Source organism: Bos indicus, chromosome 17 (genome assembly GCF_029378745.1).
Source record: "Bos indicus isolate NIAB-ARS_2022 breed Sahiwal x Tharparkar chromosome 17, NIAB-ARS_B.indTharparkar_mat_pri_1.0, whole genome shotgun sequence".
NCBI classification, from domain to species: Eukaryota; Metazoa; Chordata; class Mammalia; order Artiodactyla; family Bovidae; genus Bos; species Bos indicus.
The window spans coordinates 16,669,200-16,694,038 of record NC_091776.1 but is presented as its reverse complement, the minus strand read 5'-3'; the positions used below and the strand labels follow the sequence as shown (position 1 = coordinate 16,694,038).

Here is a 24,839-nt window from a genome sequence, read left to right as displayed (position 1 = left end):
TTTAGATTTTTCTTTTCCTTTAGCGTTCTCCTTTTCTGAAAACATGAAATTGATGGCTCCTTTCCCAACCACTTTCCTCCTACTGTTCCCTCCTTTTTCCTCATCGCCCAGGTTCTCTGCACCGCATTGGGAGCCCCGCCGCCCGCGGGAGGGGCAGGGACGGGGCGGAGCGAACAGAAGTGGGCGGGCCCTCCTCTATCGACGTGTAGCCGTAAGGACGCTGCTGACGTCAGAGGACGTCCGGTCCGGCTCCTAGTATCTGTAAGCGCTTCTGTCCGCGTTTCTCCGGGCTTAGTAGCATTTTCTCCTAGGGTTGTGGTTCGCGCGTTGGAGCTGCTGCCGCCGCGGCCGGCTTCACGCCATTCCCTGCCCCTCGGCCCCGGAGTGAGTCCGGCCTCCCCGCGAGGGTGAGCGAGGTCCGCCCGGAGCGCGCGCGAGGGAGGGTGCCCCGCGGGCGGGGACGGCGATCGGTTTCCCCAGCCGCGTGGCACGGCCGCCTAGTCTCGCCTGGACGCCCCCTTCACCTCCGGCCCTCCTGCTGCAGGCTTTGCCTCCCAAGCCGCAGTGACACCCCCCCCCCCCCCCCCGCCCACCTCCCCAACCCCGGGGCTGTTTCTTCATTTCACGACACGGGCCACGTCCTGAAGAAGGGGGAACCTTCCTGGAGAAGGGCTTAATACCATATAAAACCGAGAACAGAATTCACTTTTTAAGTTTACAAAACAAACTGGAGGGGTAAAAATGAGGCTCAGCTTTCCCACCGGATTCACCCCTGGGAACGCAGAAAATTTCACCCGAGGAACACCTTGTGATTATTTCCGGAGCTTATTTGGCGAGGGCAGTACACGTTTTTTCACTTTGTGTATCTTGTCACTTTAAATATTGGAAGGGTGACCTAGTGGACTTGGATGTTACTCCACATCACCACCCACTAAACCTCTTGGCCTGCTTTGTCCATACTTTCAAGGCTCAACTAACCACCACACGGTTTATTGATTGGGCATTCCAGCGTTAGAGTTGAAACCCAGAAAGTAGAAAAACTTTGAGTGACTTTTAGTCCTGTTCCAGGCACAAGCTGGTGTGTGATTTTTGCGGTGCTGTAATGAGAAATAAAAATGTCGAGGTGTGCTTTCTTAGAACTCTTTCCCTCTATCATGGACACGACTCCGCTTTCTTTGAATAAGAATATTTTTGACTTCATGGAGGTGTTTGTCAGTCCGCCGTGAAACTTGAAACCATGCTTGCAAGTTTCGGATTTGTAGATCTTGGATAGAGCCTAGAAGGCTCAGTTTGTACTTTTATAGATTTCCAGATAATTTTTGAGAACCACTCTTAGAAAAGACTTTTTAAAAAGTATATGTAGTTTGAAGAATACTAGGAACTTTAAGTTTCTATTTCAAAGCAAGCATGTGGACTTGTTTGTGTATCTCTCCAGTTATTAAGTGCTTAATTTATGCCCAAAGGGCTGGGAGGCAAAGCTTGTCAAAAAAGATAGAACTGGAATTTTCAGGGAACTTGTGGTCTTCAGATGGGATAAAAAGCCAAATGAAAATGTGTTATTTAGTCAAAATCTTGTTTTTTATAAGTGTGGTGGTTCTTTCAACTACCTGATAAAAGCCAGTTTTAAAGTCCTTATTTTGATGTGTGGTAAGCACATACTCTTAAATTTGAAGTTAAAATTACATGCTCACTGCAGGTAAAAGTGTAAGGAAAGGCAGCTTTCAAGGAGTCAAATTGATTCTGATGCCTTTAATCTTTTTTCAGAAAGGATAGTTTGGCTTTTAGTTAATCTAGGTATTATGTGGGAGAAATTAGACCTGAAGTCTTGGCAGCATCAGGTTATCTGAATATATAGCTTAAAAAGTGAAATAAACTGGGTAAATAATACATTCCTAATAATTTTTTTCACTTGGTACAAAGTAATTTTTAAAGGATATTGTGTAACATCAAAGAAACTTCTCTGTGGGAAAGGAAACCATTTTGGCTGTTAGGATAAATCTTTTGATGTTTACATTTTTTAGAACTGTTTGATAATACAAATAAGTGCTTTGTTTTTTTTAAAGCCATCTATTTTATTTGGAATGATGTATGCTTAATGTTTCATAAAGGCTTAAAATGTGCTTAACCATCAAAATGGCAGAGTTGAGTTTAAAATTTAATGAGAATTAGAGCATTTCATTCTTCTGCTCCTTAGTTTCTTTAAAACAGCAAACACAACAAGGCAATTATATCCTCTCTGCTTGCTTGTGTAGAAAGAAGGGAAAATGCCTAAAAAAAAGACTGGTGCAAGGAAGAAGGCAGAGAACCGCCGGGAACGGGAAAAACAGCTAAGAGCATCAAGAAGCACCATAGATTTAGCTAAACATCCATGCAATGCGTCAATGGTAATGGGTTTTTTGGTTCTTAGTTGAAAAACTATGTAAATCTGTGTTAAAGGCATGTCTGTTGTTTTCATTAACGCCTAATAGCAGTTGAGTTCTGTTTGATTGTGTTGTTTATAAAACCTGTCATATTGTCTTGGCTACTATTGTATTGATCAAGAATACATAGTAGGAACTGCGTGACATTTTCCAGCCTCTCTAACCTAGTACACTTTCCTCAATTTGTCCTATTAATTAGAGCCTTTTCCCTACATGTCATCATTACCCCATCCCTTCCTTGGCCCACGTTTTCTCTGCGTTGTCCACAAACTCGGGTTTGCACGCCTCTCTGCTTTTTCTCTTCCCATTCCTTTTTATGTGTACTTTTGTTTCATCAAACATTTATGAAATGCGTAATATGACTTAATTCCTCAAATGTTTATTGTGTACCTGCTCTGGTATTTTAGGCACTATGGAGGATACATAGATGAATGACACAGTCTCTGTTTCCACAAGCTGAGGGCTCAGTTGTTTTCTGTATTACCTAATGTTTATAAATGACAGAAATCCAAGTTAAGTAACTTCAGGGAGAAATAGAGTTGATTGAATGAATAATAGACTAACTTGTGTGGTTGGAAGGTCAAGGATGTAGCTGGGATGCAGAAACAGCTGGAACCTGGAACAACTTCTAGTTCTGTCCCTTTTATTTAGTTCCATTTTCTCAGGTTGTTGTTTTTCGTTTGAGTTCATAACCACTGGGTTTATAGCTTGCATGTTACATCACACATTGTCCTGAGAGAGGGGAAGCGCTCTGATAGGTTGGGCGTGGGTGGGTGTCCATCCCGGGGATAACCGACATTTATGACTGGGTTGGGGGGTGAGCGGGAGCAAGGTTACATTGTACAATTAGGACAGTGGGGACTCCCTTCTCTGTGCCAGGGTCATTTCTAGAGAAGGAAGACAAAGGAAGACATGACTCATCCATAAATATATGCAGTGAGGGCTAGACTTTGGTAAGTGCTGCAGAAAAGGTACAATTGGGACTAAGGTATATTAGGAGTAAAAGTTGGTAAAAGATGAATTTTGGGCTGGGGTTCGGTTCATAGAGGAGGTGGGATCATCACCAGAGCTTGCAGCAAGTAAAGGAGTGAGGAGGGACTTTTCAGGGAGACATATTAGAATAAGTAAGGCAGGGAAAAGAAAGAATCCAAGATATATTTTGAGAACAACCGGCAAATAGTGGTTTGAATCTAAAGAGAAGAGGCCAGCGAAGTTTGAAAAGTGGCTAGAGGCCAGACTGTGGAGTTCTTAGTACCATTTTCAGAATTCTGGATTTTCTGTGAGCTTCAACATATTGTGTTCTCTACTGTTTCTTGTACCATTCTGTATTATTTTTCTGATTCCTTAAAAAAAAAAAAATTCAAAACACAGACCACTACTGTTTTTAGCCTCTTTTGTGAAAATGCTGCTTCTTTCTCTAGTGTGGTATGCCCAATAGCATACCTTTGTTATTAAAGTATGTGTAAATGCTGGTACACATGGGCTTTTGAGCAAGTGTCCCTTACATTTTAACATGAAAAATAGGATATTCTTTATAACACAAGTAACTACGCAATTTTCATTCGGTAGAAAGATTGATGTTATGTTTTTATATCTTACAGGAATGTGACAAGTGTCAGAGGTAAATTTTATTTGTTTTTCTATCTTTTTTCTATCTGTATGTAATAACATAGACGGACCTTTTACCTGATATTGACTATATTTAAAAATTTTCTTTTACATGACAAGGCGGCAGAAGAATAGAGCATTTTGCTACTTTTGTAATTCTGTACAGAAGTTACCAATTTGTGCACAGTGTGGTAAGTATATGGTAAAAATGCATGCCTTTTCTTTTACTAAAAATTTATTTGGTATTTATTTAGTTTGAACCTGTGGGTTCATCTTTATCATTTACAGTAATGTTATGCTTACTGTTAATAAGATAACATAAAATGTTATTTGGCCTACCAGAAAACTATCGCGTCTTGGTTTTATCTCTTTGATGTCACGCTGGAAAAATAATTAAGATACAGTTTAGGTACCATGTATGTTGTTTGAAACATGAAAAGATTAAATTTCAGACTCATAAGATTTGGTGATCCTGAACTTTTCTTCATGCTGTCTTAGGCTCGTCGGTATCTTTTGTTTACTCTTCTAGCTTGATTCTTGCTGGTAACTGCCTGCAGTATGTTGGTTAGACCACTGAACGTGATTTTATCGAACATTTACCTGGTGCTGGTTTTTGTGATCACTTGTTTTCTTATTTGGTTCTCAGTGTATGATTCTTGAGTTTCCTCACATGTATTCCCAAGTAAGTGGAATAGAGATCCTAAGCCATGTACTTCATGGATTTTTATTCAGAGTGAATGATTATTCAGAGTAAAACTAAATAGTAGTTCACAGAACAGCAAGGTTGATGTTTCCCAAATAGCGTTCCACAGGGCACTTGGTATATTAATAGGTACTCTTCAAGCAGTGCATGCATTTGAGACGTACTGCGTGTTTCCCTCACTGCCATCGGGGAGAATTCTGTTACATATGTGTATGTTTAAGATTCTGTAGACCTCCAGTAAGGAAGCCTGATTAACTGTATTCACTCCAGAAGCACCCCCAAACTTTTGTTTAAACACAGGTTCCCCTTGGGTTATGGGATGGTAGTTTCAGGTGAAACAGAGGTTGAGAAATGCTCATCTAAATGTGTTTATGCATGGTAACGTCGCAGAAAGTTAGGAAGGCTTAGGGCCACACCTCTGAATATTTCCAGTGTGTTCCAGCTTCCAAAGACGTCCTTGAAGTCTGTAATTAATGGAAAAGAGAACACTAGCCTAGATAAACCCATCATCTGCTGGTTTTTATATCTTTATTCACAAAAGACAAATGGATGTGGAATGCAGAAATATAATAGATTGTGGAGAAGACGGAGACACAGTCTCGCGAGGCCCTTCGCCTGTTTTCAGTGTCTGTAGTGCCGTGCGTGGGTGCATCTCCTGCCCACCAGTTCTTGCCCTTAGTGTTGGACATGGAACAGTTGGGGTGCTGCTGCCTCTCATTTCCAGTTTCTCTTTCTTCCCGTTTCCTCTTGTCTAGCTTGGTTTCCTGGGTAATCGGGGTAATGGAAAATCGAGAGTCTTCTGTTTCTTCCGTGTTCCACTTTGTGGTGGCTGAGATGTGTGACTAGTATGTCACCGTTAATCCGCTCATGGCATGTGATAAATGAATTTCCTGATAGTGTTTCGGATTGCTAATTCACTGCTAGATCAGAGCTCTTGTGGCTGTATTGTGATTTTTTGCTTTATCACTGTGTTCTTGAGTTTTTGTGCTCACTTGGGCACTATTTGACAATTCTTTTGGAAGAATGCTTACCTGGGAGCTATGTTTATAAATTTTTAACTATGGATAAACATAAACAATGAACTAAGTAATTGGAATAGTTATTTTATATTTGGTTTGAGATGTTCTATGGAAAGAAGCAGTCCCTTCAAGTCAGACTGCCTTTATTATGAATTATAAAATGTGCGTATTACTCTGAAATCTCAATTCATCTGAAAACTCAAAAAATTCACAAGGTTTTAAACTGTTCTAGTGATGATTAGATAAGAAGGCATAACCTTTAATTTCTGGTTTTACTACAAACATGAAGTAGTATGTAAATTCCTAATCTGAAAAGATCTGACTCTGTTAAGATCTCAGTTATATCCATTTTCTTTTTTCAGTTACGTAAGCAGTAAACAGTGCTAGTCTCTATTTTCAAATTATTTCCATAGGAACTTGGGCTAGATAAAAAGAGGAATTAGTGAATATTTCCATGGACCACTTTGTAAGACTAATAGTGAAAATTCATTTCTTTGCTAGGGAAAACAAAGTGCATGATGAAGTCTTCAGACTGTGTCATAAAGCATGCTGGTGTCTACAGTACTGGCCTTGCCATGGTGGTAAGCTTCTTGTCATATCTTTTAGACCAGTAGATGTCCAAGGAGATGAGAAGGCATTCTTACCAATATGCAGTTATTTTTCCCCAAATGGTATTGCTTTGTCCCTTGGTTCAGTTAGTCTGGAGTTATCTGGATTATCTGGCATGTTTTTGTAGGATTTTCACTCATTCTCCACTTGTTTTTGACTACTTCCTTCTTTTCTTACTGGGAAATGTACAGACAGCTTCCTTCTTCCTTACTGGGAAATGTACAAGGAATGGAAACTCATCTCATATGGACCCAAACAACAATTCATTTGTCAGTGGGGCCTTTTTAATGTGTCTTAATTAGACCTCAGCAATATATTATTCCCACATTGCAGGCAGATTCTTTACTGTGAGCCCCCAAGGAAGCCCTTTCTATATTAAAAGTTCTGCTAAATTAAGACCCAAGCTTTTGGTTGAATAAGCAACCTAAGTTCCAAAACAACCTACGATTAATTGTATTTTTAAAGCTTTACATTTCAAAAAAGAGTACGTAGTTAACAGAGTTTTGCTCTTCACTACATAGAGACATAATGTACTTCGTTGCATGTAGTTATCCTTCATGACATGTAGAATTTTCAAAGGAAGTTCATTGTTTTAAATAATAAACACAGTTGTGTCCTGTGATGCCTTTTGCTCTTTTTTCACTAAAAGATGTTATCCTTTTGACCCTTCTTACCTTATTCTGTTGTATTAATTTATGCTCAGTTCCAAATGTCAGTCCATGAGGAATATAATATTTAAAGTAGAACATAAGTAATAATTTTCCAGGAACACATAATTTTTCATCATACAGTAGACCTTTACATTTTTCATGCGTGCATGTCTTGCAGAAGTAAGAGCCAGAATTATAATCATCTTGTGAAAATTCGTCTTTAAGTATAGGATTGTCAGTGTTGCCTTTATTCAGAAGCTGTTATAATCTTCCTTGGTATGTCTAGATTTATCAAATTACTACTTTTTTAATTCACTGAATTGTGTGAGTGTGAATGATCTCTTATATAAAGAATACGTTTAAGTAGAATCATGCATTGTTAACTCTGAGTCCTAGAACAGTGATTTTCTGGCCATTTTCTATTTGCCAGTTAAGATTCCCTCTCCCTTCACCCTTCTCCACCCTGATTTGTCATGGGAGCCTGACCTGTGTGTGTGAACTGGATTGGTGACTTTCTTACTTATGGCTTTTTTTTTTGGTTTCAGCCCATGGAGGGGCTGACGAGGGGAGGAAATTATGACCTGGGTGTTTATTCTTCGAGCTTTCTCCCTACCATGTTGTCCTGGTTTCCTTTATTTGAATAGGTGGTCCTCTCCATACGGCTCTCTCTTGTGGTTCTAGAACCTTCTTCTTCCCCTTGCCTGTATCCCTTCAGGTCTAGGGGATGTGTGTATCATCCCTTGATGGCTTTTTATACCCTTCCCTGTTATTTGTGAATTATCTCTTTAAACTCCCTTGGATCACCCAGGTGAGTGTGTCATCTTTCTTCTGAGTTAACATTCGAGGATTTGTTATCCACACTGGTAATCTACTTTTACAAGTCCAACACATTCTTCCTATTTGCCCTTTACCACTTTTGTTACAGAGCCTTGAATTGTATTGAATGCGACACTGAACATTGAGGTTCAGAAGACCTGGATTTAAATCACAGCTCCTCTCTAATGTGGCTCTGGAACTTGCATCATGTCCCTGTCCCTCCTCACCTGTAAAGAAAACCCCATTTAGTCCCATTTTCTGAAGAGTCTTTCTAGCTCTTAGTGTCTTGTAGATGTCATTGTGTCATTGAAAGGCATAGTCTTACAGTCTCACCTTGATAGAGGATTGGAGTCTTATTACCTTGTCATTTAGTAACTTATTTTACTTTAGTTTTTTTCTACAAAGATATATATTAATGATTTACACAGTAATGATTTAATGTGCTGTGTGTGTGTGTTCAGTCACTCAGTCATGTCTGACACTTTGTGACCTCATGGACTGTAGTTTGCCAGGCTCCTCTGTCCTTGGGATGTTTCAGGCAAGAATACTGGAGTGGGTTGCTGTTTCCTACTCCAGGGGATCTTCCCAATGCAGGGATCAAACCTGCATCTCCTATGTCTCCTGCATTGGTAGGCAGACTCTTTATCCACTGAGCCATTGGGGATTTAAAACATAAGCTGCTTTAAAAGAAAAAAGATGCTGGCAGCAATTTAACATTTTCTCTCTGTTATTCTACAAAAGTTATATGATTATTTTATAAATTACACAGATAAGGATCTTTCTTAAGTCAGAAACGGAGAAGGCAATGGCACCCCACTCCAGTACTCTTGCTTGGAAAATCCCATGGACGGAGAAGCCTGTTAGGCTGCAATCCATGGGGTCCTAAGAGTCAGAAACAACTGAGCGACTTCACTTTCACTTTTCACTTTCATGCATTGGAGAAGAAAATGGCAACCCACTCCAGTGTTCTTGCCTGGAGAATCCCAGGGACCGGGGAGCCTGGTGGGCTGCCATCTATGGGGTTGCACAGAGTCGGACAGGACTGAAGTGACTTAGCATAGCATAGGTTAGAAATGTTAATATTTGAAAAAGTTCAGTTTAGCTAACAGAATTGCTATAGGACAGGAATGTTTGAATTGTGGGTTCTAGACTTCATTTAATTTAAAAGCAGTTTGATGACTGTCCACTCTTTGACTTATTTTAATGATTAATGTTAGAGTACGTGTATAGTTTTCCTCTTGCTTCTTTTTCTTTGGATTTGTAGCCCAGATTTGTATATTGTAAATAGCTATTGGTGAAGAAGTTGGATCTTCAGGGAACCTTGTTTAATTTTGGGTTAGAGAAAGCAGTCCATTTTTAAATGCAGCCACTCATCACTGAACGTTGATGAGTGGCTGAATGCATATAATTTTGGTGATAACTTTTGCTTAAATAATGGTTGTAGCCAGTCAGGTGGCAGATTAATTTTTTGTGTTCTTTTGTTGCAGGGTGCAATATGTGACTTCTGCGAAGCTTGGGTCTGTCATGGTAGGAAGTGTCTCAGCACACACGCCTGTGCCTGCCCGCTTACCGATGCTGAGTGTGTGGAATGTGAACGGGGTGTGTGGGACCATGGTGAGTGGTTATGTACAAGTGATGAGCTTTGCTGGAAGTGAAGGATGACCTTGAAACATTCTAGATGCTCTAGTTTGATTTTTCTTTTTACAGGATACTCTCAGTCCTAAGTATTGGCACTGTTTCCATTATCAGTTTAGTTCAACCTCCGAGCCACAGACTGGTACCTCCTGTCAGATCAGGAGCTTGAGATTGGAAATAAAGCACACAATAAATGGAATGTGCTTGAATCATCCTGAAACCATTCCCCCATGTCCCCAAACCTGTCCCTGGTGCCAGTAAAGGTTGGGGACCAGGTAAACTTTAGTTGGAAAAAGGATTTATACATACCAACATTAAGAGGCAGTGCTAGGATTGTCTACCGAGGCAAGTAGGGAGGGGAGTACGTACTGGAGAGGAAGTATCTCTTAGCATTGTGCGTTATGTTGGGAGCTAGGATATAGTGGGAGTTCACTCTTTTGGTTCAGTTGGTTAGTTTTCTTTGTAGCTTTTACCAGAACAAAATTGCTATGCTATGTTGGTATACATCTGAAATAATTTGCCATCTTTTCTGAGCAGTTTTATAGATGAGAATTTTTTAAATTAAACTTTTATTATATTTACATTTGTGGGTTTTGTTCTTTAATCCAATAGGAGGCAGAATTTTCAGTTGTTCTTTTTGCCATAACTTTCTCTGTGAAGATGATCAGTTTGAACATCAAGCCAGCTGCCAGGTTTTAGAAGCGGAAACATTTAAATGTAAGTTTTTAATATATTACATGTTCTTTATACCTAAGATTCTTAATAGTGTAAGTGTTAAACTTACTGGAAAAGGAATCTGGTTTTTGATATGGCCTCTTATGGACTGTAATTTAATTCAGTATCTGTTTTCTGTTTCTAGAAAAAATTCAGAACACATATAGTCCATTGTTTTCCAACAGTGGTTCCAGTGGCATTTTGGTTGGGTCAGTTCTTCATTTTGTGGGATTGATCAGGCATTGCAGGGCTCGTAGCAGTCCTGATCCTAAGTACCAAATGGCGTTTTCACTTCCAAGTTATTATGATAACTAGCCCCTCTCCCCCACCCTATTTTCAGATGTCCCCTATTTTCGAATGTCCCCAAATAAGTGGTTCAACCCCTAGTTTGTTCCTGCTTTTGGTTCCAGTGATTCTTAGACAGGAGTCTGCATTGGAAACACCTGTGGAGGTTTTTAGAAAATGGAGGTACCCAATCCTCATCCTTGGAGATTTTAAGTCTGTGGTGGGGGCCAGGCATCTGTATTTAGCCTGTACCCATAACTCTCATGTATATTCCAGTTTGAGAACCGGTGTTACTGATGGGTTAATGTATCATTTTTACAGATAAGATTGTATTGTATTCTTACTCTGTTAATTTCTCAAAAGCTCGTTTTAGATTCAAACATTGATTTTTTAAAATTTAAATTTATTGTAACTGGAGGCTAATTACTTTACACACATCATCACGAATCCGCCACGGGCGTACATGTGTTCCCCATCCTGAACCCCCCTCCCACCTCCCTCCCTGTACCATCCCTCCAGGTCATCCCAGTGCACCAGCCGCAAGGATCCTGTATCGAACCTGGACTGGCGATTCGTTTCTTATATGATATTATACATGTTTCCATGACATTCCCCCAAATCATCCCACCCTCTCCCTCTCCCACAGAGTCCAAAAGACTGTTCTATACTTCTGTATCTCTTTTGCTATCTCGCATACAGGGTTATTGTACTTGATTTCTTATGGGCCATATGTTTTGGGGCAAATTATCAAATCTTTCTAAACCTGAGTTTTGTTATGTTTTAAAAGGAAGATGCTAATTTTTTCCAAGAGTTAACTGAGAAGAGAATCCATATGAAGCATCAGGACGGTACCCTTTCTAAGGGTACTTAGAAAGCCCTTAGTAAATAGTAGACACCATTGTAGGAAAGGCTGAAATTCCAGGTTCACTCTCATGAATTTGGTTCTTGTTCTGCTATAAAATGTTAATCCTTACACTCATCTATAACATCTATAAATACAAAGTTGGTAAGTCATCAGTCCAAACACATATGTAATTCTCACAGTATTTATAAAGAAAATGTCAAAAGATTAAAGGAACATGTCAAAGTAGTTAGCATTTTTGAGCTGTTCCTAGACTTGTGCAGAATGTGTAATATAAAAATTGAAATATTTTATTTGAAACTTGGGAGCTTTATGTATTTTATAGTATTTAAACCCAAAGACAGGCAACTTTGAGTGATAAAGTTTTAGTGACTTGGTAAAAGACAAAGGAAAAATAAAGATACTGAATAGTGGAAGGGATTTTAATATAAATCTGTTACCACGTCTTTGATATCTCATATTGAAGTCATTCTCATTTCAGATTCATAGGTTTCTTTGGCTTAGTGTAATTTATCCTCTTTCTTTACTTTTTTCATTGCTTTATTTTTTCTTTGTCATTCTTCCTTTGCCAGTTGCCATTCACTGCTTGAAATATTTGCTCTGAAATACTGCCCTAATCATACACATAAGCCCCAAAGATAGTTTGTTTCTACTCCCTTACTGGTCGTATCTCATCATTTTTGGATTTAAACTTATAACTATGAATGGGAAATTATGGGAATTCTTTAAAATACTTATTTTACTTGCATAGCCAGTGGGAAGAATGTCTTGAGGGAAAAAAAATCCCCGCACATGTGTGTACTCTGCCTTTATTTTTTCAAATAATGAAAATGGCCTGGGGGCCTCCAATTTAAGTGGCTTATTATCAGTAGTCTTTGATGTATCCAAACCTGCTTTCTTTTAAAATGCTCTGAAGACGTAGAAATAGATTTAAAAAGAAAACCATTCCCCAGTCTAAAACTAGGAAAGTCACAATATTTTTTAGAATCTGGAAGAAATGCATTTTTAAATATAAACTCAAGATTTTAATTCTTAGGGAGAAAAATTAACAGGACAGAGAACTGGAGTGCCTGTGTGCGGGGCTGAGGTAATTAGCAGAAGACTGGCAGGGCCACGTCCCACCAGAATGGTTTGGGTTCCCAAGAGGTGAAGGTGAGGGTGCGGTAGACAACAATGAATTTCTTAGAATTGTGTCTTTGTGGCATGTCAAAAGCTCAGCTGGCGGGGATGGGAAAAGGGTGTATTGAGAAACGCTTGGTGCACAGGGAAGTTGGGTTAGGCACTTTGTACTTGCAGTGTGTGTCTGGTTCTGTATTTGAAAGGGATTTACAGCGTATGGGCTTCCCTGGTGGCTCAATGGTAAAGAATCTACCTGCCAAACAGGAGACAGAGGTTCGATCCCTGGGTTGGGAAGATCCCCTAGAGAAGGAAATGGCAACCCACTCCAGTACTCTTGCCTGGGAAATCCCATGGACAGGGAAGCCTGGTGGGCAACAGTCCATGGGGTCTCAAGAGAGTCAGACACTACTGAGCGACTAAACAATAATCCTTATTTTGACTGAATGAAGACTGAACCTAAGAATTCTGGACATATCTTTAAGTAGAGATGATTGAGATTTCAAGCTTTTTTCTCCACAGACTGAAACAATATAGTTATTATAGGAGTAGTTTGATATGCTTATACGTATCTAACATTTGGTGAGTACTCAGTTGATTTTTTGGAGAAGGCAGTGGCAACCCACTCCAGTACTTTTGCCTGGAAAATCCCATGGATGGAGGAGCCTGGTAGGTTGCAGTCCATGGGGTCGCTAAGAGTCGGACAGGACTGAGCGACTTCACTTTCACTTTTCACTTTCATGCATTGGAGAAGGAAATGGTAACCCACTCCAGTGTTCTTGCCTGGAGAATCCCAGGGACGGGGGAGCCTTGTGGGCTGCCGTCTATGGGGTCGCACAGAGTCGGACACGACTGAAGCGACTTAGCAGCAGCCGCAGCAGCAGTTGATTTTTACTTTTACTGTTAGCATTTAGGACAAGTAACACAAATCCATCTGAATTAGTGGTGTTACTGTGGAAGGAAGAGGGGGGTTGGACAGAAACAATAATAATACACATAATTGAGAAATCATCCTTGAGTTTTTAAAAAAATAACTCCCTGGTCCAGATTGAAAAAGCTTCCCATGACCCATGCAAACTTAAGTAAAAGAATCCCCAAGTTAGAAATATCTGGTCAAATATTTGAATTATAAAGATAAAATTCCTTTTGTTTACTTTTCTTTTTTCAAGACCTCTGAGTAAATTGAAAATTAATAGTTTATACTGTATCAGGGTAAGGCTTAGTTTATTTTCTTGTTCCTATATGTCTCAGTTATTTTTGTCGTCCATATTTTGACATACTCAATATATGCCAGACATTTTGGCTGTTCCAAAATATTTGCACTTCAGTGTAGATTTTTTTGCATTAATTGTAGATAATGACCAAAATTAATGTGGCTTACTGACTAAAATAGAAAATATTTTGGGATTTTTCCATTTGTTTTCCTGCCCCCTTGAACATTATTTTCTCTTCACAGTCATGCTTTTCCACCTGAAGTATCTATTCTCATATCAGAAGTTTGCAAAAAATGGCAATAGCCTATACCACCAGGAGATAATGTATATTAATGGAGATGCTATTCTTTTAAAAATAGAAACATTATATCATTAAGGGAAGAGTCTAGCCAGTGTCATGGGGAAAAAAAGATGTTTTACCATTTCAGGTTTTAAAATATCACTAATGACGTTTGCCATCTCCTAGTTTTGGAGGAATGGAAGGAGATTAGAGGATAATTAGAGTTGTAATAGTGAAAGAATGCTGGGGATGTGCAGTTGCTGGCTTCCTTCCCTCTGGCTGGCAATTCCATCTCATTTTTTTGTTTCCTCAAAGTTATGAGACAAAAAAAATGTTGATAGTTAATCTAAGATAAGACAGCACAAGTATAAATCTGTGGAAAATAATGTTTTCATTCCAAATTTGAATCTGGATATTATGTACTTTCCCCACAGGTGTTTCATGCAATCGGCTTGGTCAGCATTCCTGTCTCCGTTGTAAGGTATACTTTTATATTTTTTAGTCTTAGATTTGTTTCTAATCCCCATATATTCCCACCAGCCCTTAGAATATTTTTAGTTGTAATAAATCTATAAGGGTCCTTAAACATTATGTGTGGGTTTGCCCGGTGTCTCAATAGTAAAAGAATCCTCCTGAAATGCAGGAGATGCAGGTTCAATTCCTAGGTTGGGAAGATCCCCTGGAGGGGGGCATGACAACCCACTCCAGTATTCTTGCCTGGAGAATTCCATGGACAGAGGAGCCTGGTGGGCTACAGTCTGTAGGGTCACAAAGAGTCAGACACAAATGAAGCAATTTAGCATACATGCCTGCAAACATTATGTAGTTTAATTCTTTTATTGTAGAGACTGTGAATGAAGTTGAGACAGCTTAGAGACGTTTCAGAACTCATCCAGCTGGCGTGTGTTGACTTGACACTAGTGTGCGGGTCTCCTGAATCTTAGCTCAGTGTTTTCATACCTTATATTTATGGAGAACATTCTGACCCAAATGATGGGAGTGTATTTTATGTCAAAATGGACTTGCTTGGTAGAGTTTGAGGAAAGTGAAGATTTCCATTATGTTCTGCTTCCTTATACCTTGTCTCCAACATTTCCATTCACTGAACAGATGTACCCTGATTCACTTCGTCTCAGAGTAATTTCTCTGGTTCTTATTAATACTTCTAGTCGTATCTCTTCTCTCCCAACTCGTCTCCAAGTTGGTCTATGCTGTTTCCTCTGCCTTAGACAACTCTTCCACTTGCGCTTACCCTGTTGCATCCCCATTCTCCATATCTTAGATCTCAGCTAAGACAGCACGTCTCCTGGAAGTCTTTCCTGAATCCCTGATCTGGCTTGGCGCTCCTCCTGTGCTCTTGCCTTTCAGTGCATAGTGTCGTGTAACTGCATCTCCACTTGTATGTGTCCCCAGTTAAATGGTATGCCCTGTGTAGATAGATGAGCTGTTCACCATTACGTCATCAGCGTCTTTGTGAATACTCATATTCATGAAGAAATGTGTCTGCATGTCACACCCTGTGTATACTTTATGCCATGTGTTTAGGTCATAGTTCAGAAGAGTTCTGGCAGAGAACTTTTCCTTGAAGGGATTGAAATCAAGAATGTTACCAGTCCCAACAAAACTCATCTTCGCCTGAACAAAGTATATGTTTAAATTTCCTTGATATATTGAGTGATGGACCAGAAAGAAGGCTGAGCACTGAAGAACTGATGCTTTCTAATTGTTCCAGAAAAACAGAGTTCCAGACTTTATATTTTTTGGCTCCATGCATGGTGACTCCATGCATGGTGACTGCAGCCATGAATACCAGAAAAAGAGAGTTCCAGAAAAACATCTACTTCTGCTTTATTGACTATGCCAAAGCCTTTGACTGTGTGGATCACAACAAACTGTGGAAATTCTTAAAGAGATGGAAATACCAGACCACCTTACCTGCCTCCTGAGAAATCTGTATGCAGGTCAAGAAGCAACAGTTGGAACAGGACGTGGAGCAACAGACTGGTTCCAAATCAGGAAAGGAGTATGTCAAGGCTGTATATTGTCACCCTGCTTGTTTAACTTATATGCAGAGTACATCATGAGAAGTGCTGGCCCGCATGAAGCACAAGCTGGAATCAGGATTGCTGGGAGAAATATCAATAACCTTAGATATGCAGATGACACCACCCTTATGGCAGAAAGTGAAGAATTAAAGAGCCTCTTGATGAAAGTGAAAGAGGAGAGTGAAAAAGTTAAAAGCTTAAAACTCAATGTTCAGAAAACTAAGATCATGGCATCTGGTCCCATCATTTCATGGCAAATAGATGGGGAAATAATGGAAAGAGTGAGAGACTTTATTTTTTTGTGCTCCAAAATCACTGCAGGTGGTGACTGCAGCCATGAAATTAAAAGACATTTACTCCTTGGAAGAAAAGTTGTGACCAACCTAGACATCATATTAAAATGCAGAGACATTTCTTTGCCAACTAAGGTCCATCTAGTCAAAACTATGATTTTTCCAGTAGTCATTATGGATGAGAGAGTTGGACTATAAAGAAAGATGAGCACTGAAGAATTGATGCTTTTGGACTGTGATGTTGGAGAAGACTCTTGAGAGTCCCTTGGACTGCAAGGAGATCAAACCCAAGTGAATCCTAAAGGAAATCAGTCCTGAATATTCACTGGAAGGACTGGTGCTGAAGCTGAAACTCCAATATTTTGGCCACCTGATGTGAAGAACTGACTCACTGGTAAAGACCCTGATGCTGGGAAAGATTGAAGGTGGGAGGAGAAGGGGATGACAGAGGATGAGATGGTTGGACATCATCACCGACTTGATGGACATGAGTATGAGCAAGCTCTGGGAGTTGGTGATGGACAGGAAAGCTTGGCGTCCTGCAGTCCATAGGGTTACAAAGAGTTGGACATGACTGAGTGACTGAGCTGAATTGTGGTTCCCAAGAAGACTCTTAAGAATCTCTTGGACAGCAAGGAAATCAAACCAATCAATTCTAAAGGAAATCAACCCTGACTATTCATTGGAAGGACTGATGCTGAAGCTGAAGCTCTAGAACTTTGGTCACCTTCTGCAAAGGGCCAAGTCCATTGGAAAAGACTGAGGGCAAGAGGAGAAGAGGGTGACAGAAGATGAGGTGGTTGGATGGCATCACCAACTTAGTGGACCTGAGTGTGAGCAAACTCCAGGGGATAGTGAAGGACAGGACAGCCTGGCGTGGCGGCAGTCATAAGGTTGCAACTAGTCAGACATGACATAGCGACTGAACAACAAAACACTGAGTGATGTCTTCATGTATTTTTTGAGTTACTTATTTAACTTCCTAATTTTTTTTTTCTCCTATATAGGCTTGTTTCTGTGATGATCATACAAGGAGCAAGGTGTTTAAGCAAGAAAAAGGAAAACAGCCTCCGTGCCCTAAATGTGGACATGAAACTCAGGAAACTAAGGATCTTAGCATGTCAAGTAAGGCTTTTCTTAAAATAACACTGGAGTGATTTTGCTTTAATGCATAGACAAGATTTGTTTCTTTTTTTCCTTTTTCTATTTTTGTTTTTGCCTTTTCTTCATATTTGAGAAGATGAACATGTTCTCCTAAGCAAATGGAATTTTGTAGCCTTGGAAAATTGTGGGTAAAATTTTTCAATTTAACATAAGAAATTTAACATCATTCACTTCAATATTTGGCATTTGCTTCAGTTAATGACATAGTGAATACTGAAATTTAAGACCAAAAAGAGTGATTTGTCTGTTTTTGCTCGGGCTTCCTTGTTAAATAATTGTTTAGTAATAAATCCTTAATATTCAAGTTCTGGTAATCTTCAGTACTTGGAAGTTGGAATTCATTGTGAAGCTATTCTTAGGTGTCTGATATTTGAGCAGCAGTGCTTATTATGTTATACGCTGCTACTGTAGGAAATTGTTTTATGGTCTAATGTGATTTTTCCATGAAGGGATGCAACCACTATACCGTGCTTACAATAACGCAGCTCACAATTTTGTTAAAGAGAATTTGACTCTTTACCAAGCATATCAGAACAGAACCATAATTCTAAATGACTCTGACCGTACTTTGTTTAATCAGAGATACAGTTACACAGTGAGGTGAGACACAATTTTTCCACTAAACTTTGTTTTGCTAGTAAGGCAAAAGAAATGACAGGCTTTATTTTCTAGGATATCTGAATTACAAAATAGTTCTTTTGAGAAGAATATAATGACGTGAAATCAAGTGTTCTATAATTTGAAAATATACTTTTAATTAATCAAACAAAGGCCTTTTAGACCTTAATGTTCCTTATTTAATGTATGTATTTAGAATGCTGTTCTTATTTTGTTTTCCAACTTTGTCTAGATTGAGTGAAACGACACAGTCGTGTTTATCATTTGTTTTATATGACGTGTATGTAGACTATGAGTAGGATATAACCGATTGTTTTTTCTGACGTCTCCTTTTCTTCTTTTTAGTTTTATTTATTCGTTGCTGCGCACGTTCTTCTCTACTTGCAGCAAGAGGGCACTGCTCTCTAGTGCTGTACGCAGGCTTCTCGTAGCAGTGGCTTCTCGTTGCAGAGTATGGGTTTCAGTAGTTGCAGCACATGGGCTCAGTATTTGTGGAGCATGGACTTAGTTGCTCCGTGGCATGTGGGATTTTCCCAGGTCAGGGATCGAACCCGTGTCTCCTGTATTGGCAGGTGGAGCCTCCAGGGAAGCCCTGAGGTCTTCTTTCTTTCGAGTTAAATTTTAAGTGACTAAATAAGGCAAATGTGACTGACTTTTGCATTTGAGAATAAGAAGCAGATAGTCAGGTTCACATAATTTTATGTGCTGTAGAGGATTTGGAGGATTTAATCAAACGCCACGTACATATCTGTGTTTTGTAGCACGTTCCCTGAAATTTGGCAGGCAAACTGGAGGTGAAGAGGGAGATGGAGCTTCTGGGTATGATGCCTATTGGAAGAACCTTGCATCTGATAAGTATGCTGGTGCTAGCTACCATGATGAGGAAGAAGATGAGTACGAAGCAGAGGATGACGAAGAGGAAGAAGATGAAGGTGGAAAAGATTCAGATGCTGAGTCATCAGATTTGTTTACTAATTTGAATTTAGGAAGGACCTATGCCAGTGGCTATGCTCACTATGAGGAACAAGAGAACTAGGACAGCTGCTTGCCCTTTGATGACCTTGTTTTAGGAGCTGGGATCTGTGTGCTTGATGAATCATGTGTGAATGTTCAAAAGTATTATACATATTGTTACTTAGCCTTGTGCAGAGACTAGTCACATTTATTGGGACAAGGAGTAGGGCATAGCATTTTAATAGGAACTGATAATCAGGCTTCTAACATACGAACAATGAATTTCAAATGTAATATGATCGATCTAAGCAATTGAAGCATCATGGATTGGGTTTTTACTGATTTCTGTAATCTAGTAGGTTTGCCAATTAAATATACATAAAGGGATAAAGGAATAGGATGATAATATATTTGTTTGAAATGAAATTGCTGTTTTTATTAAAAAACTGCTTATAAAATCATTTTGTCTGATTTTGTAAAATGTAATGGGTAAAATGAATTATTGTATTTTTTCTTATTTGTCCATAGGATAAAAGTCAGATGTTATATGCTAAATTTTCATTAAATAGTCATGTTATCTTAAGTCATTATATGTATATTTCAGCCATTGACTCATTCAGTTCTTTCTTCACTGTGTGTCCTGAACAATACCTGTTATTTATGCTTAAATGTATGGACAAAGGTGACCATATAGCCATTTTTCAGAGACACAGAATCAGTATTATCACAAAGATGTTTAACCCAGGAAATTTGATTTCTCTTTGAATAAATCTAGTATCTCACTTATATACTTTTGACATTTAATTTCTTATTCACACTGTTTTAAACCTATTTTGGAAAGCATTCCAAAAGTTTTGTATAAATGGTGTCATTTTTTATCTAATATGTGAGATATAGGTATCAGAAATGTATAGTGTGGGGTGGACACAAAGTGATTCAGCTGGACCCTGTCATTCATGGTGGGTGGGGAATGGTTGCAGTTTACACTGATGATGCATGGGGATGGTATGATAGAAAGGAATGCAGTATTGGACTGGCTGGGATTTGAGAATCTGGAGAAAACTGAGCCTTGAGGATAACAGGGTCCGATGGCTATTACTGAGTCACTGTTACTCCATAGAACTGTAATGAACAGCTGAGGGCAATAACTGGCACCAGAAAACCAGGTGTGGCAAGCCAGAGATCCTCTAGATGCATGTGGAAAAGCTTCCATCTCTTGTAGCAGGAGAACTGAGAACACTGAGGACCAAACCAGGACCTAGTAGTCCGAATGGATAAACTTAAAAGACAGCTGTCAATCAAGGCAGGTCTATTTTGCAACGGTCAAAGGACTGGGAAAGTTGAGGACTCTGACAAGTGGGATGGCGACGTCTGAGTGAATGCTGCTGAACGTTTGCCCTCACTAGGTTCCTGAGCTTCATGAGCCTGCAGTCACAGCCCACGTCTCTGTTAAGGGCAGGCAGCCCTAACCCACTCCCAAGCTGGGTGGTGATGCACAGGTCTCTTTCCCCAGGCAACCTGTCCCCTCTTCAGGGCTTGCTCTGTGTCCATGCCACGAGACCTAGAACAAGGGGTGAGCAGCTGTAATTAGGGTTAAGCAAAACTCAGCCAGCGAGAGGCTGGGCCTGATGCGACAGGAGACAGACTGTACCCCAAGGGAGTTGCAAGAGTTGGCCTGTATGTATTGGGTGAAACAGGAGAATGCTTGGGACTGGAAGCTGAAGGTATTGACTAGGATGGGGAGAACTTGATAATAGCACCCACATTGGGTCTTTGGGTTGAAAAATAAGCTATCTTAATAGGATTTGACATCCTGGTTAGGATCCCAGGAGATGTGAACTCACTATTAGGGTGGCTTCTAGAAACATGGAAAAAGCAGTGGCCAATTCTGAACAAAGTTGAGTGACCACTGGTGGAGGAAAGCATGAAAAGACAGGAAACGATATGCCAGAATGGATAGGTTTCTCTTTGGATGATTATGTTCCATAGAAAGGCCATAAAGACATGGGCTGATAGGGGCACAAGGGCCCCTAAAAAGTTTGGTGGTAACTCTGGAGGCTACAGCTAACAGTAGAAACAAACTATGGTAGAGGAAATCAATCCTGAATATTTGTTGGAAGGACTGATGCTGAAGCTGAAGCTCCAGTACTTTGGCCACCTGATGCAAAGAGCCGACTGATTAGAAAAGACCTTGATGGTGGGAAAGATTGAGGGCAGGAAGAGAAGGGGGTGACAGAGAATGAGATTGTTGGATGGCATCACTGGCTCAATGGACACAAGTTTGAGCAAACTCTGGGAGATAGTGAAGAACAGGGAAGACCGGCATGCTGCAGTCTATGGGATCGCAAAGAGGCAGACACGACTTAGTGACTGAACAACATCTGGAAAACTTAGCTTGCTGACGGCAGTGGGTGATAAGACCCAGAAACAGTGGCTTGTGGCAGTACCTATTTGCCGAAAGTCAATGTGGCCACAGTTACGTAACGAGGACCAAGGTGGGAGAGGGCATACACAGACACACGAGGAAGAAGGCCATGTGAAGACGGAGGCAGAGATTGAGCTACAAGCTAAGGAATGCTGAGAATTGCTGGCAACCACCGGAAGCTCAGAAACTTGGAGCAGGTTCCCTCGAGGGCCTCCAGGAGGAACACTGCCAACACCTTGATTTCTGGCTTCTGGCATTCTCTCTGTGAGAGAATGCATCTCTGTTGTTTTAAGCCACCGAGTTTGTGGTCATTTGTTACAGCAGCCCTGGACAAATGCCGTGGGAACCAAATGCAGAAGCAGGAATTGTCATCTTTCCCAGATTCACTGGGGAACATCTTGCTTCCTGTCTCAGTGACTCTGGGGATCTGATGACCCCAGTCCATGGGTTCTCAAAGAGTTGGACACAACTTAGCGGCTAAACCTCAAAGGTCACCACAGCACTGAGTAGAGTTCCCTGTGGTATACAGTTTGTTCTCATTAGTTACCTATTTTATGCATAGTATCAATAGTGTATATATGTCAGTCCCAATCTCCCAGTGTGATGGGGACAGAGGAATCTGGGTGCAATCTAGGGGATTTGCTTGAATTTTCAAGGTGTTCCTTGGCCCACTTGGCGATTGTAAATAGACGTGGCAAAGCACCCCAGCCCAGGAAGGGTATGGTGACTAGATCCCTGGGGGATAATGGTCTGGGTCATTCCACCAGCTAAGCCACTGAGACCAGCAGAGGTAGGAGCAGTCAATCTGCTTCCAGGTCGGACTCTGCTGCAGAGCTGCCTGGGCGGAATCCAGTCCTTCCTGGGGCACAGCATGAATCTGGTGACTGAGTGACTTGACTGGCTATTTTGACTCAGTATGACTCAATCATGACAAATAGGTATTAAACTAATATCCATATAAAAACTAGCGGCTGACAATGTGGGGGTAAATATGTTTTCCTCCTCTGAATTTTGGTCATGTGTTGCAAACTCTTTGCTGGAATATTGTATCAATGTGTGTGAGGGTGACCTTTGTAAGTCACCTACAAGCTTCTGCTCATGCAGAATGTATTAGTCCAATTCAGGAAGTGAATAGACCATACCGCAGGCACACCTGTGCTTTACAGGATGACCCCAGCTACTTAGTTTGGCTAATGGGAACACTTCAAAGGATGCCACTTAATATATTCTTCATCATACTTTGTAGAATCAGACATAGTATAATGATAAATTAGACATATTAAAATATTCTTAGTAAAGAATCAGAACACAACATATGTAGGGGCCAGAGGGTTTCTGATAGAGTCTGTGTGTGAGGGCAGAAGAATGTGCTAAGTGCAATTTGCTTATTTTCCCAAGCTACACTGAGAGGCTTAGTGTAAAGCTGCAAGCCTTTCCAGATTCTCAGTTCTTTCTCCTCTCAGAGTATCTGCTGGGCTCCACCACAGTCCCTCCCCTTCCCTGAGCAGCGGGCAGTAAATTGGCATTTGCTGGCAGTAAGCTAGGGCAAATGTAAGGTTCATCTTATTAGTTTCTCATCTCGTAGGGATCACCATACCCTTTATTACCTAATATCCTGTGTCTTGAAAACTGTTATTTCATGTATTTTGTCCCTGTTTTTTTTCCGAGGTGGGGGAGTATCCTGGTCTCTGCTTCTGCATTCTGCCTGTGGTGTTGTCATAAACTATATATTTAACTCCACAGAAACTTGTTCTCCAGAGCTGACTGTTCTTTGACATATTTTCCATCCACATTTATAGGGATTCTGTTACTATTTTTAATCCATCAAAGAACAAAGGGAGGAAAAAAATCTCCTTATAGTACTGTGCATATCTATTCCTAACTCTATTAACTTGGTTGTATTAATAATCTCACCTTTAAAAAATTCTTGACAGGTTTCCATTAGTAAAACAATAATAATTCTTACTACCAACTTTACATTTAGGCAATGTGTTTCAAAATTATATTGATTTCAGGTTTAATATAAATATGTTTTTACTTGTCAGGAGAAATCATGACAACCAGTGACTGTTGTTTTTATTTTTTAAAAAAAATTTTGGCTTTGCCACTTGGCATGTGGAATCTCAGATCCCTGACTAGGGATCGAATTCACACCCACTGCATTGGAAAAGCAGAATCTTAACCTTGGACTGCCAGGGAAGTCCTCATTATTTTTATCTTTTAAAAAATGTTTGGAAGTTACATTTTCATATTCATAGAAGAAAAGTCCTAAGGCTAACGTGGTGAGAATCCTGTAGTTTTGATGCTGTTGGGGGAGCATTTTGTTATTAATTTCTATACCCTGGAAAGTTAAGCATCTGTGTCTTCATGGTGGTAGAGAGAATAGGATAAACAGAAAAGCAGTGCTCTGCAGATCTATAGCAGGTTTACAAGTTAGAAAGAACCCTAAGTGTCACCAAGTTTAGTTTCCCACTCTGTTCAGGAGTCTTCTGTAGATAGTTAATGTTTATCTCAAACTATGATCCAAATAGGGAAAGGAGTACATCGAGGCTGTTTATTGTCACCCTGCTTATTTAACTTACATGCAGAGTACATCATGAGAAACGCTGGGCTGGAAGAAGCACAAGCTGGAATCAAGATTGCCGGGAGAAATATCAATAACCTCAGATAGGCAGATGACACCACCCTTATGGCATAAAGTGAAGAAGAACTAAAAAGCCTCTTGAGGAAAGTGAAAGAGGAGAGTGAGAAAGTTGGCTTAAAGCTCAACACTCAGAAAACTAAGATCATGGCATCCGGTCCCATCACTTCATGGCAAATAGATGGGGAAACAGTGGAAACGGTGTCAGACTATTTTTTTGGGCTCCAAAATCACTGCAGATGGTGATTGCAGCCATGAAGTTAAAAGACGCTTACTCCTTGGAAGGAAAGTTATGACCAACCTAGACAGCATATTAAAAAGCAGAGACATTACTTTGTCAACAAAGGTCCGTCTAGTCAAGGCTGTGGTTTTTCCAGTGGTCATGTATGGATGTGAGAGTTGGACTATAAAGAAAGCTGAGCACAGAAGAAGGATGCTTTGAACTGTGGTATTGGAGAAGACTCTTGAGAGTCCCTTGGACAGCAAGGAGATCCAACCAGTCCATCCTAAAGGAGATCAGTCCTAGGTGTTCATTGGAAGGACTGATGTTGAAGCTGAAACTCCAATACTATGGCCACCTGATGCGAAGAGCTGACTCATTTGAAAAGACCCTGATGCTGGGAAAGATTGAGGGCAGGAGGAGAAGGGGATGACAGAGGATGAGATGGTTGGATGGCATCATTGACTCAATGGACATGGGTTTGGGTGGACTCTGGGAGTTGGTGATGGACAGGGAGGCCTGGCGTGCTGTGGTTCATGGGGTCACAA

At 40.3% G+C, this 24,839-nt stretch overlaps 1 protein-coding gene across 6 annotated transcripts; it reads left to right on the top strand.

Annotated features, from left to right (window-relative positions):
• The first annotated feature begins 216 nt into the window (after positions 1 to 216).
• ZNF330 (zinc finger protein 330) lies at positions 217 to 19,791 on the top strand. Of its 6 annotated transcripts, none has more exons than XM_019977917.2 (10): positions 217 to 261; positions 2,253 to 2,384; positions 4,022 to 4,041; positions 4,149 to 4,219; positions 6,252 to 6,331; positions 9,313 to 9,439; positions 10,073 to 10,177; positions 14,366 to 14,412; positions 17,277 to 17,394; positions 18,813 to 19,791. In XM_019977917.2, exons 2-10 carry the CDS (start codon positions 2,265 to 2,267, stop codon positions 19,085 to 19,087), a joined length of 963 nt encoding a protein of 320 aa, XP_019833476.1. In that variant the 5' UTR covers positions 217 to 261; positions 2,253 to 2,264; the 3' UTR covers positions 19,088 to 19,791. The 6 variants fall into 6 exon arrangements, with proteins under 6 accessions (XP_019833476.1, XP_070625175.1, XP_019833474.1 ...); XM_070769074.1 differs by having other exon boundaries at positions 218 to 261; positions 3,990 to 4,041; XM_019977915.2 differs by having other exon boundaries at positions 230 to 407.
• Positions 19,792 to 24,839: the final 5,048 nt, after the last annotated feature.